Genomic DNA, 11,760 nt, shown 5'->3' with positions numbered 1-11,760 from the left:
TAAACAAATCCCTACCCTCTACAACCTCACACTCTCCAAAGCTCAATCTTGGTGAGAGCCGTCTGGACCGTCCAGCCTCAAACCTGCCCCGCCACAAGGTACACAATACCCAAACACAGGGGCGTGAGCTAGAACGCTCAATACGAAGCAATGATATAAATACAAATATGCGCACACAGATGATTTAAAACTCAAGTGAAAACACTTGCTCATGGCACCGAGAATATACAGTACCGGCTAGAAAGCTACTCCGCGGGGTACTCGTATACTCCATATCAGGGCTGAGCCAACCCCATCCTGACCCGAATCCAAAACAGGATACAAGTCCCATATGGAAACTGTCATACCTGACTCGAGTCCAAAATGAGATCACAATTCCCTATGGAGACTGTCAATGACTCATATCTCTCCGGATGCAGTCACACGTAAAATCATGTATGTGCTAAGACGGTAAAACACGCTAAAACATGATAAAGCATATAGCACATACTCATGCAACATACAAGCAAATATATCATGCCGGCTATCTCGGTCAGTACTTACGTACCTCTAACACTGCTGGTCAAACCTAGCTCCACTGACCTAGACTCCAAGCCTACTAGTCCAGTCTACTGCTACTACAATGCAAATATCCATGCATCAATAATTAAGCTCTAAAAGCCTTAATTAAGTTATTGCATACTCCTAAATATTTTTAGGATTCCAAAGCTATACCTTCGTCCATCGTTAGCCCTTTGCTGTAGATAGCCTCAAAACTAGGCCGTAGCTCCGCGACGATGTCTAGATCACTAATCCACTTTCGGATTTCCCGTAGGATGCCTAGATCTCCCTAGATCTGAGTTAGAAGGCTTAGGAATTGAGAGAAAAGAGAGGAGATGAGCGAGTCACAAATGAACATCGGCTCCTCTATTTATAGACAACGTTCGGGACGTCCGAACTCGGCTTCGGACCCTCCGAACTGATTCGGATCCTCCGATCATGACTTCGGATCGTCCGAACACGATCGGACCGTCCGATCCTTACTTCGGGTCTTCCGAAGTCACATCAGTGATGCCATCCATGACGTCACCTTGCTGACGTAGTTGATGACGTAAGCTCTAACCCTGTTCGGATCCTCCGATCCCACCGACGGAGCCTCCGATCCTCTTCGGATCCTTCGAACTCCAGTTCGGAGCGTCCGAACCTCCCAAGCCATGCCCACCATGTTGGAGTATCCTGGATCTGTTTCTGAAGTCCGTTATCCCAACAGGAACTTACTTAATCATGTTTTACTTAATCTAAACATGATCACGTGATTAATTACTCATTAATCACTAATTAGAAATGCGGGTTACTACAACTTGTTTTAAACAACTTAAAATTTGATGTGTTTGATATTATAAAATCTTTTTATTAACAAAATTACCAAAAATGATATAATACTATTTAATGTAATGTGAATAGTTATATATATATAATTAAAACTATTTTATATTTAAATTTAGAAAAGTTGTAAAAAAATTAAAATTTTAATGATATCATTAATATTTCAAATAAACATTGTAGTCAAATACTAATCAATAATGCGCCGAGAAGGGAAGAAGACAGAGTGGGCTGGGAAAAGAAGTCGGCGTAGAGAGAGACTTGTTAGGTTTGTAAAATTATGTGGAGGATAAAACATGAATTAATGACAATATAGGAGGATATTTTGGAGAAGATAATTATTAAAATAAGATCTTTTTTGATAAAAAAAAAAATAGGATCCCTTTAATTTTTTAAAAACTATTTATTTTGATATATTATAATAAGTTGTTTGAAAAAAAATTTGTCAAACAGATTTGTGGAGCTTATAAGCTCTGTCAAACACATTCTTACTGTTGTAATTAGAAATGTTCCGACAGTTTCTTAATAAAAATAATAATTTATATGTTTTGTTTTTCTATGATTGATTTTTTTCTCCATAAAAACCAATTCATTAGCATGTCATAAGCCATGATCATTAGCTACATCTTTTTCCATAAACACATGAATCACAACCAAAAACATTAAACTTCGACCAATATGATCGAGTTGATCTTACATGGTCGATATGTTGCTTAGAAAATATGGATTTAAAATTCACATACCACATGAAATTTACATGAGATGAACTTCCAAATTTTACTGGTATAATTTTAACAAATGGAGGATGAAAATATCTTAAGAGCCTTAAAATTATCTGTTAAAAACTTAATATATCTATATATCTATATATATATATAATGTTAAAATAAAAGTAGCATATATATAGCTTCCTTAGGGTTTGATGACATCCAAAGAATATTAGCCTCCGGACCACTTAAACGTTGACGCGTGGCACATAGCATTGGTAATAAACCATCAGTTTTAAGGTTGCACTGTCAACCCTCCTCGAAATTGCAATTCAATGCCATTATTTATTTATATTTATTTTTACCGTCATTCTTCAACATCACATCGTGAATGATTTCTGACCCTCGGATCCGATCGGGGCGTATCGAGGCCAAATTCTTTAATAATGTGTTGGCGTAATCAAGTTTGCGTAACGAAATAATTTAATTATTACCTAATTTTATTACCTTGAAATATTTCTTGAATGAAAAGTGTGTGTGGCGATTATGTTTCACGTTCATTTAATTTATTTTATTTTGTATAATAATGTAAACATGCCTATTTTTTTAAGCTGATTACTTTTGAATCGAATCAAATATTATGTCTATTCACGTGAGACCGTGTGATATGAGTTGTTTTTCTGTTTTTCTAGACGAATAACATACATACATACACACGATTTTAACAATAGTTTGCGCATCAACCTAGCTAATTTTTCTCATCATTAATTGTTAACATAATTATGGGTATTCTACTGCATACACGATATACTTTCCTCACATATTAGGCTTATAACACTATGGGCAATCAATTAAATTGATGTGATAATTTTTAGTTTCCTAGAACAGGGAAATAATCAAAAAATAAAAATAAAAACTTGAGCCAATATAAAACCTAATATGAGAAGAGATTGATTTTATAGAAGTGGAGACTGCCCAGCCTTAATGAAAACCATCGGATAATCCCTTTAACCTCAAAATCAAGATTCTCATAGTAAAAAAAGAAAAAAAGAAAAAAATCAACTAATTACAAGTTCGCAAATTAATCTTGAACTCGATGGGAATCAGCCTCATACCACTAATACTACACCACTGTTTTCTTCTGACTTTTACATGGTATGTATACATACGTACATATATACATATATATATGAGAGAGGGTAGAAATTGTTATAATCAGAAAAAAAGAAAAGTGAAAGAAAGAAATGGGAAGAGGGAGAGTTGAGCTGAAGAGAATAGAGAACAAGATCAACAGGCAAGTGACTTTTGCGAAACGAAGGAATGGGCTTTTGAAGAAAGCTTATGAGCTTTCTGTTCTTTGTGATGCTGAGGTTGCACTCATCATCTTCTCCAATAGAGGAAAGCTGTACGAGTTTTGCAGTAGCTCTAGGTATAAATTAAACTAAACAAAACAAACAATAAACCTTACAGTTTCTGCAATTGCAACACCTATATTTATGTATAAATAATATATATGGTATTAGCTGGGGGGTCCTTTTTTTATTTTTTTTATTTTTCACCTTTCTTTCCTTGAACTTGTAAGATTCTTTTCGAATTATTTTGTTGTTTGGGATTGTTTGAGATCTGGGCTTGTCTCAAAGTCCAATCTTTTTTATGTTTTATTTCAAGGGAGTGATTAGGGGAAGAAATGCAATTTTTTTCCTATCTTTTTTGGTGTTGTGAGAGATTGTTTTTCCATTCTTGTGATTGTTTTGAGTCGTATAGGACTCTGTGCTTGCGAGTTTTGTTAGATCTGCCAGAGGAAACCACGAAAAGAAATATGTTTCTATATTTATGTTGAGTTTCTGCAGTCTTAGCTGTGAGATTTAATTTGCTTCAGCCCTGCAAGTCTACTGCGCCTTTTGTGCTATTTTCTTTCTCCTCTTCTTCTTCTTTTTGGTTCAATTTTGAGTTAAATATGCTCCGATCTAGTGTTTTTTTTTCTATTACCCTTTAAAAGGCAACATGGAGCAAAATTCAAGCTTTCTTTAGTATATATTAAAGAAGCATTTTACACTAATATGATACCAATAAATTTTTCTGAATCTGATTTCGGCAACCCTTATCTCCTCTCGGGATTTTTTTTCCTTTTCTTAAACAGATTTCTTGTACATAATTGGATTCTGGATGTAAGGGTTGGAGATGGATACCACAAGATATCTTTGTGTTGTGTTTTTTGCCAAGATCCAAGCTTTTTAGGGTTTTCTGTTAATCCTTTCCTTTTTCTTCATTTCTTCATGGAGAAAAGTGAAAATTTCACTATGAGCTTATCTTAACCTAATTTTCTTTTCATTTCAATATGTTTCGACAGCCCCCCCCCCCCCCCCCCCCCCCCCCCCCCCCCCCCCCCCCCCCCCCCCCCCCCCCCCCCCAAACGGCGAAGACCCAAACCCACCCCCCCCCCCCCCACCCCCCCCCCCCCCCCCCCCCCCGCCCCCCCCCCCCCCCCCCCCCCCCCCCCCAAAAAAAAAAAACAGTTTCTGTTGAATCCAAGGATAAGCCTTGATCTGTTTTCCCCTCTCTAAAAGAGTGGATTCTTTTGGGTGATTTTTCTTAATTATTTTTTTAAAATATATATATCTATTTGAGGTTCAAGGATTTTTCCCTCATCTTGTTAGGGTTTATTTTAGTAACGTTATTACACATAACTTTCTTTTCATTAGTCATCCTCAGATCTCTTGGAATCTCCTAATAATGGCCAAGCCATCCACAATTTCAAAGATTTTAAGTTTTTTCTTGATTTCTTAGATTTTTTGCCTTTTTCTTGGTGAGAGGTTTGATGCAAAGCAGTCTTTTTTCCAGGTAATAAGAAGGTGTTCCGTCTTACGTGGTGATTCACGGGTTTTTCTTGTTAATTATAATTAAACATTATATTCCTTTTAAAATGGTGTGAGTTACCACAACTTTCCCCTGGGCAATTCATAATACATACTGAAATTGAGTTTCATGCTGTTCCTGGGGAATATTGGGACACCTTTTGTACTTCTCGTGTGCATTTTGTTGTACATCTGACCATCGATTTGGCTCATGCTTTGGCTACAATTTACAAATAAAATTAACATTCTTTCTAAAGATGTAATTGTTTATGCTCTATTGTTAAGCTACTAATTACTTGTTTAAAATGGCTTGTGATACCCAGCAGCATGCTCAAAACATTGGAAAGGTATCAAAAGTGCAACTACGGAGCACCGGAGACGAACGTATCCACAAGGGAGGCGCTGGTATTTGCTACTCTCTGATTGTTGGTTTCATATATACCTTAAGTGTTTTTGGTGTAATTTGGATATTTATTACGTTTATTCTGAGCTAAAATGTGTTTATAGTTATATAAATGTATTAATTAAACTGCTCATGTTTAAGATAATATACTTTAGTAACAACAAACTTTAAAACAAGAACAAAATAGTACTTTGTAAACAATTTAGATAAACAACTTTTTTTAAAAAATTGCACAAGTGTTTTAGTTATCATAATTTTAATACAAATGATTTTGTTCCTATAGATAGTACGTATATCTCAACAATTTTCTCAACAAAGATTATGGTTTTGAACAGATTTTACTGTTCATTTTATCTTTATAAAATCCTAAACGGTCATCATGTTTTGTTCTGCTTACTTTGTTTGTTAAGAAATCTTCTTGCAATTTCACGATAGCATTTTTTTAACGAATAATGAAATAAATTCTCTCGTCGAAATCTTGTAGAAATATTGAATTTGCAAGTCCTCAATGGTTTTAAAGGGTTATCTGATAGTCTTACTTTGCTAAATAAGAAATCTTCATATATGATTGCAAGAGTAAGTATCCGCGCAGAATGATGAAATTGATGGATAATATAATTAAGAGTTTGCGAAAATATAAGGCCTGCATGATAGTTTAGAGGACTAGTCATTCTTCATATATGATTACAAGATTGAGTATTTACGGAATAATAAATAGTTATTGTAATTTAGGTTTTGTAGAATTATATGTGGTTTTGAGCTTATTGTGAAAAAACAAGATGTTTCCTTGTCATGAAACTTGGTTCTATAGAATATTTCAAAAACTATGACAATTCTTGAAGGAACTTCAGATTGGTGTTTTCGAATTTTTTGCTCATTTTTTATTATAACATTTGTACTTTTGGGATGCATGAATTGCCAGATTATTAGTTAGTGGGAAGTTGTTTCTCAAACAAAGTAGGATGAAAATGGTGAAAGAAAGAAGAAATTGTAATGTATCCTATTGTGGAGAAGAAATGACTAGTGTATAGAAGTGAATTAGTTTGTAGGAAAATATAATTTCATTTTCTACTTATTATTGCATATTTTTTTGTCACAAGAACAAGTAGCATATACATATGGAGAGGATACATGGTATTTGTAGAACACTTGCTGTTAATTGATATCATTGGCTAATCACAGGAACTGAGCAGTCAGCACGAGTATATGAAGCTTAAAGCGCGCTATGAAGCCCTACAGCGTTCACAAAGGTCTGTCAACTCCAACAGTCATAAAAGAAATCGCCAAAATATATACATGATTATTTGAATGAAAGTTTGAGCCCCAAAAATAAAAAAAGTGAGCTGAATGGTTAATATTTGGTGGTAATTTATTGTGTTGATGATGCTAGGAATCTTCTGGGTGAGGATCTTGGTCCTCTGAGCAGCAAGGAGCTCGAATCACTCGAAAGGCAGCTCGACATGTCGCTGAAGCAGATCAGATCAACACGGGTATTTACTTACTGTCTTTCAATGAATTAATAGAGAATACTGTTCATGGCTAGGTAGATATATAGTTAGATCATATTTATGCAAATAAAAATTTTGAGAAATTATCGAATTCGCAGACTCAAGCAATGCTGGATACCCTCACAGATCTTCAAAGAAAGGTAGTTGAATGAAATCAAACTCCATTTTTTATCCTCCTTATAACCCTTTAGTTACCAATATGTTAATATGTGTTGTTTAATATTATGGCTATGTAGGAGCATGCCCTCAATGAAGCCAACAAGAGTTTGAAACATCGGGTATGCCATCATGCATGCACGCATATTATTCACCACTCATAAATTTCTTGAACTATCCTCTCCATATATGTGAACCAGACGACGAATTTTTGATCAGTCGGCCTAAATTTTGATGAGTTCGGCTTCTTTTTTTTTTTTTTTGGTTGTATGAATTAGCTGATGGAAGGAAGTCAAATAAGTCTGCAATGGAATCCGAATGCACAAGACGTCGCGTATGGAAGGCAAGCGGCTCAGCCTCAGGCCGACGGGTTTTTCCATCCTCTGGATTGTGAACCAACTCTGCAAATCGGGTACTGATCAATGAGAGAAACTAGTGGTTTTGCATGGTAATTAATTTGCATCATGTGCTAATATTACATAAGATAAATTTGAAATCTCAGGTACCAGAATGATGCGATAGCAGCAGCAGGGCCAAGCCTGAATAACTATATATCTGGTTGGCTGCCATGATAGAGATTCAAATGGAAACAAATGCAAACGCGACTCTTTGCTTAATTTGGTTGCATTTCTCCTTCATAACATTGATCATCTTATGTGTCGTAAAACGTGTTTGAATAATAGAACGACTTCTCAAATATTGACTTCGCTATCATGCATTACTGTAATTATATTATTATTGTTATTATATTCCACTTTGTGGAATAAAATTTGTGCAAGACATTATCATCATGTTCTTAGCTTTTATTTCATCTTTATTCGCACACTTTTTGTGTAAAGGAATTTATTTTTTTATGCTATTCTAATTGCAAAGCTATTCATTTTGTATTCGGGCAACCGAACCGAATAAATAAATAAGTATCATGTATGTGATTATTTCAAATTTCTATGTAGTATTGCAAGGACAAAACAAATTAAAAACGAAGACATAACTAGTATAAGTTGCGGAAACTTGTATTATATTTAGAATAAATTATTATTAAGTTTTTGGTAGATTATGTAAATATTGGTAGAATTGATTGAGGTAGACGTGGGGTGGGACAAATAAAAATATTAAAAAAATAAGAGTTTGGACTTTGGCATAAGGATCATGCTTTCCATAATTTAATTTTATAAAACGGTGACTCGTCTCGCTCATTGAATGTTACTAATTCTAACATATCCTAGCCTCGATTAAGTCTCACCTACCGGTCATCAATTCCAATCTTGCGGACGATTTTTTTTTCGTATTTCATATTCATGCTACACAAATTTTCATAAATGGTAGAGATAATAAATTTCTTATTTTTTCGAATATTGTAGTCGATCGAGTCTTTATTTATTTATTTTTTTGTCGATGTTTTAAAATTCCCTATTTCATGCTCTTTTTGTTATTGGATATGTATTCCGAATTCTGAACAACACAGCAACAGCAGCACCAATGAACCAGAGTTAGTCGAGGCGAGAGAATCTCTCTATCCGCAAGACGAAATTGTTCGTTAACAGTGCTCAATGTTGGCGGCAATCGTCTCTAAGATACAACGACTTTGCGAACGAGATATATCAGTACAAAAAATATATTGAACTTCAGCTAACTAAAATAAGTAAAACTTTCTTTGAGAGAGTGGGGAGAATTTTCGCAGAAATCTGATGTATATATTCTATCATATGTTTTTTTTCAGATATCTTTCTTTGCGTTATAACAATCATATATATAACATGAAACTCCAAAGAATATGTCTTATGGCCTAAAAATGCAACTCATGACAGAAGAAGCCCAAAAAGAGATGTGTCTTTTCGGAACACAGACAGTGCGCTCGAGCGATAAGTTTTTACCGCTCGAGCGGCAAACACTCTGTCGCACATTTTTTGACTCTGCGCTCTTACCGCTCGAGCGGCCAAACTTCTGTCCCGTAGGTGGAGTGCTGCGCTCGAGCGGTAATATTTGTCAGCTCGAGCGGCGGCAGGTTTGTACACAATAAAATAGTAATAAATTTTATTTTAACTAAATTTTATCCAAAAATAATAATAAGATCATAAGACCCGAGCCAACTGGCCGCGCGTGTTAGTTGCATCGACTAGCGTCTTGCCCCTTTACAAAACATCCGATACCCTAAGAGCTCAATCTCATAATTCAAAGTTGTATTTTAAGTAAAGAAACATATTGGAAGAATTTCATTGTGGAACAAGCTCATCTTTCTTAACTCATTGTAATATTTCCAATGTGGGACAAACTCATCTCATCTTAGACAAGCTCATCTCATCTTATTTCATTCAATTTTCCAACACTTTTAGCCTGGGTTTGACAATAGAATATTGTAAAATCCTAGCACTGTTATTTCTCTGAAAAGATTAGCGAATCATCCATTCCAGCTCATAAATGAATAAAGGTCTTGTTTTTACAAATGGTCGTGTAAACTAAATCACTCTTTTGCCTACTTTTAAGTTTGATTTAGATTAATAATTTAATTTTCGCGCACTTTGTTTTGAATAAATTTTTCTCGTGTACTTGAAAGAATATATAGTCTTATGTAACATCCGGAGATGGAGTGGCGTATAGCACAAAATATCTTTCCATCTCATACGGAACATGACCAGAGCCCTCCACGAGATTGATAATTAGTTATCATCAGGCCCCAAAAAAAAATTAAAAAAATATAAACATTGTGTGCAATCAAATAATGTAGAGGTCAATTAACCAATTTCATTGTCACATTACAACTTGCCACCATCACAATCAAAATAATCGTGACTTTTATGTCCCCACTGGGAAACTTTTTTTTTCCCTTTTTCATTGAAAAAGATTTTTTTTAAAAAAAAAAACAAACAAAAAGGTTTAATTAATTGATGATAATAAATGTTGATGTCTTATACTCATCAAACACGGAGTATTCAAATTCGAGATTCAATTATATAACAATTTTCGTGCATAACTCAAAAAAATAATAATAAATTGAAATTATTAATACGTATGCTAAGAAGCCCTTGTAAATCCACTGTCGGTTTGCCATGTCACCGTGATGCAATATATTTATATTTTATTATATTATTGAAAAAGGACAAAATAGGAGTAAATTTTGTGGCCGTGGTGCGCCGACTAGAGGAGGGGATAAGGCCAACGTACGCCTTTGAGCCCACTTAGGCTCGGTGAATCGACGGGCGGCGCGTGTCGTTTACTCGTCGATGGACGTGTCAGTCCAATCTTAATTCCTTTTCGCTTTATTCATACATCGACTATCGAATAGGCTACCGATGCTTATTTCATTTTCTTTACGCTACACGCGCGTGGAATTATTATCCCCGTGATCCCATGCGCTCGGTGTTGTACATCAACAAACAATAATTAATTCACAAGTATTTATAATATAAAATTTAAATGAATGTATTTGTGATATCCATGACTCCATGTTCCACATTAGAAAATTGAATTTAAAATAAGTTTATCATAAGTTGTAATTGACTTCTATAGCAACTTATGTTAATGAAAAGTTCGAAACATGACAATATTCGGTTTATAACTTAAATCCAATACCAAATTTTTAAATTTATTTGAAATTTGATCCAATCTAACAACTGTGATCATGAACGAGATGTTATCCACTTATTCTATCATACTAATGCATTCCTATAAAAAAAATTATTAATTCATACGAACTCCATTAATTTTTCAATAATAGATCACATGTTAATGGGTAAGCATCAATCCTGGATCTTCATTAAAGTAGTATTCTTATAGCAAATACATGGAATATGTACAAGTACCAGAGTCGTATCTGAGTTTGACGGGGCCTGAGGTGAAAGATAAAACATGGGCCCTCTTGTTACAATAACTGTAATGTTCGATTCACAAATAACAAATATGATAAACAGTACATAAATACATCATAAACAATATGTTACATCAATAATATGTCAGCAAATATTTGAAACAATTACATAAATACTACTCATATATAGATGTTTTAGATGCGATAATATTTTTTTTCAAATATGTGTAATCTAGTTCTCAAACCATTTAGTTGTCAATATACAACATAACCAACCCTTTCAGTATACCATGTAACATTTTTGATCGAAGATAATTCTTGATACTTCAACTTGAAAAGCTATTTTTTTTGCTGATATAACTATTCCTTATATGATTAACAAAATTTGATAGCTAAAATTAGTATTTAGAAATGAACCATATATTCAGTTTTGTTTAATATTGGAGCATGTCATTTACTCATTTTCATTTTTTTAATAGCATTTTACAACAATCAACTCCAAACACAACTCATCACCATTAATTTCTCGTCCATTGATACTGAAAAATATTTGAAACTTCATACAAGACTCCTTCAATTTTAAAGTTTATTTGTTGATTTACCAAAAAAAAAAATTAAAAAAAACTCAAATTAAAGTTTCTTGATATTGTTTAAATTATTCAAATCGAACTCAAGCTCGAAAAATTATTTTAAAAAATAAATTAAAGTTTTTATTTTTTTATTTAACATTGGTTAGATTTTTTTTAAAATTTTGGTAAACAATACCAATTTAACATATATGTATATAATTTTTTTAAAAAAAATTTTGGCTGCCCCTTCCAAGGCCGGGCCCTGAGGCGGAGGCCTCTTTCTTTGGCCTTATGGAAGGTCCGACCCTGACAAGTACAAGAGTCTCAGGCGGTTACAATGAAGTGCAAAGCATAGGATAGGATCCCAAATTTGCGAAACTCTTTTTCCAAAAGCA

At 34.1% G+C, this 11,760-nt stretch overlaps 1 protein-coding gene across 4 annotated transcripts; it reads left to right on the top strand.

Moving 5' to 3' along the window:
- Nucleotides 1-3,264: 3,264 nt before the first annotated feature.
- Nucleotides 3,265-7,782, top strand: LOC140871275 (agamous-like MADS-box protein MADS4). Of its 4 annotated transcripts, none has more exons than XM_073273705.1 (8): nucleotides 3,265-3,498; nucleotides 5,248-5,329; nucleotides 6,510-6,577; nucleotides 6,718-6,817; nucleotides 6,934-6,975; nucleotides 7,072-7,113; nucleotides 7,270-7,403; nucleotides 7,494-7,782. In XM_073273705.1, exons 1-8 carry the CDS (start codon nucleotides 3,314-3,316, stop codon nucleotides 7,561-7,563), a joined length of 723 nt encoding a protein of 240 aa, XP_073129806.1. In that variant the 5' UTR covers nucleotides 3,265-3,313; the 3' UTR covers nucleotides 7,564-7,782. The 4 variants fall into 4 exon arrangements, with proteins under 4 accessions (XP_073129806.1, XP_073129807.1, XP_073129810.1 ...); XM_073273706.1 differs by having other exon boundaries at nucleotides 3,268-3,498; nucleotides 5,251-5,329; XM_073273709.1 differs by having other exon boundaries at nucleotides 3,295-3,363; nucleotides 5,251-5,329.
- The last annotated feature ends 3,978 nt before the right edge of the window (nucleotides 7,783-11,760 follow it).

The sequence above is a fragment of the Henckelia pumila genome, unplaced genomic scaffold (genome assembly GCF_033568475.1).
Source record: "Henckelia pumila isolate YLH828 unplaced genomic scaffold, ASM3356847v2 CTG_461:::fragment_3, whole genome shotgun sequence".
Taxonomy (NCBI): domain Eukaryota; kingdom Viridiplantae; phylum Streptophyta; class Magnoliopsida; order Lamiales; family Gesneriaceae; genus Henckelia; species Henckelia pumila.
This window is presented reverse-complemented; position numbering and strand designations above follow the sequence as displayed.

What these genes read in the sequence shown, in the direction of transcription:
- LOC140871275 (XM_073273705.1), top strand. Translation starts at nt 3,314, where the DNA reads ATGGGAAGAGGGAGAGTTGAGCTGAAGAGAATAGAGAACAAGATCAAC. An exon ending in GAGTTTTGCAGTAGCTCTAG is followed by an intron (nt 3,499 to 5,247) that starts GTATAAATTAAA and finishes TGTGATACCCAG; the next exon opens with CAGCATGCTCAAAACATTGG. An exon ending in GAACCAACTCTGCAAATCGG is followed by an intron (nt 7,404 to 7,493) that starts GTACTGATCAAT and finishes TTGAAATCTCAG; the next exon opens with GTACCAGAATGATGCGATAG.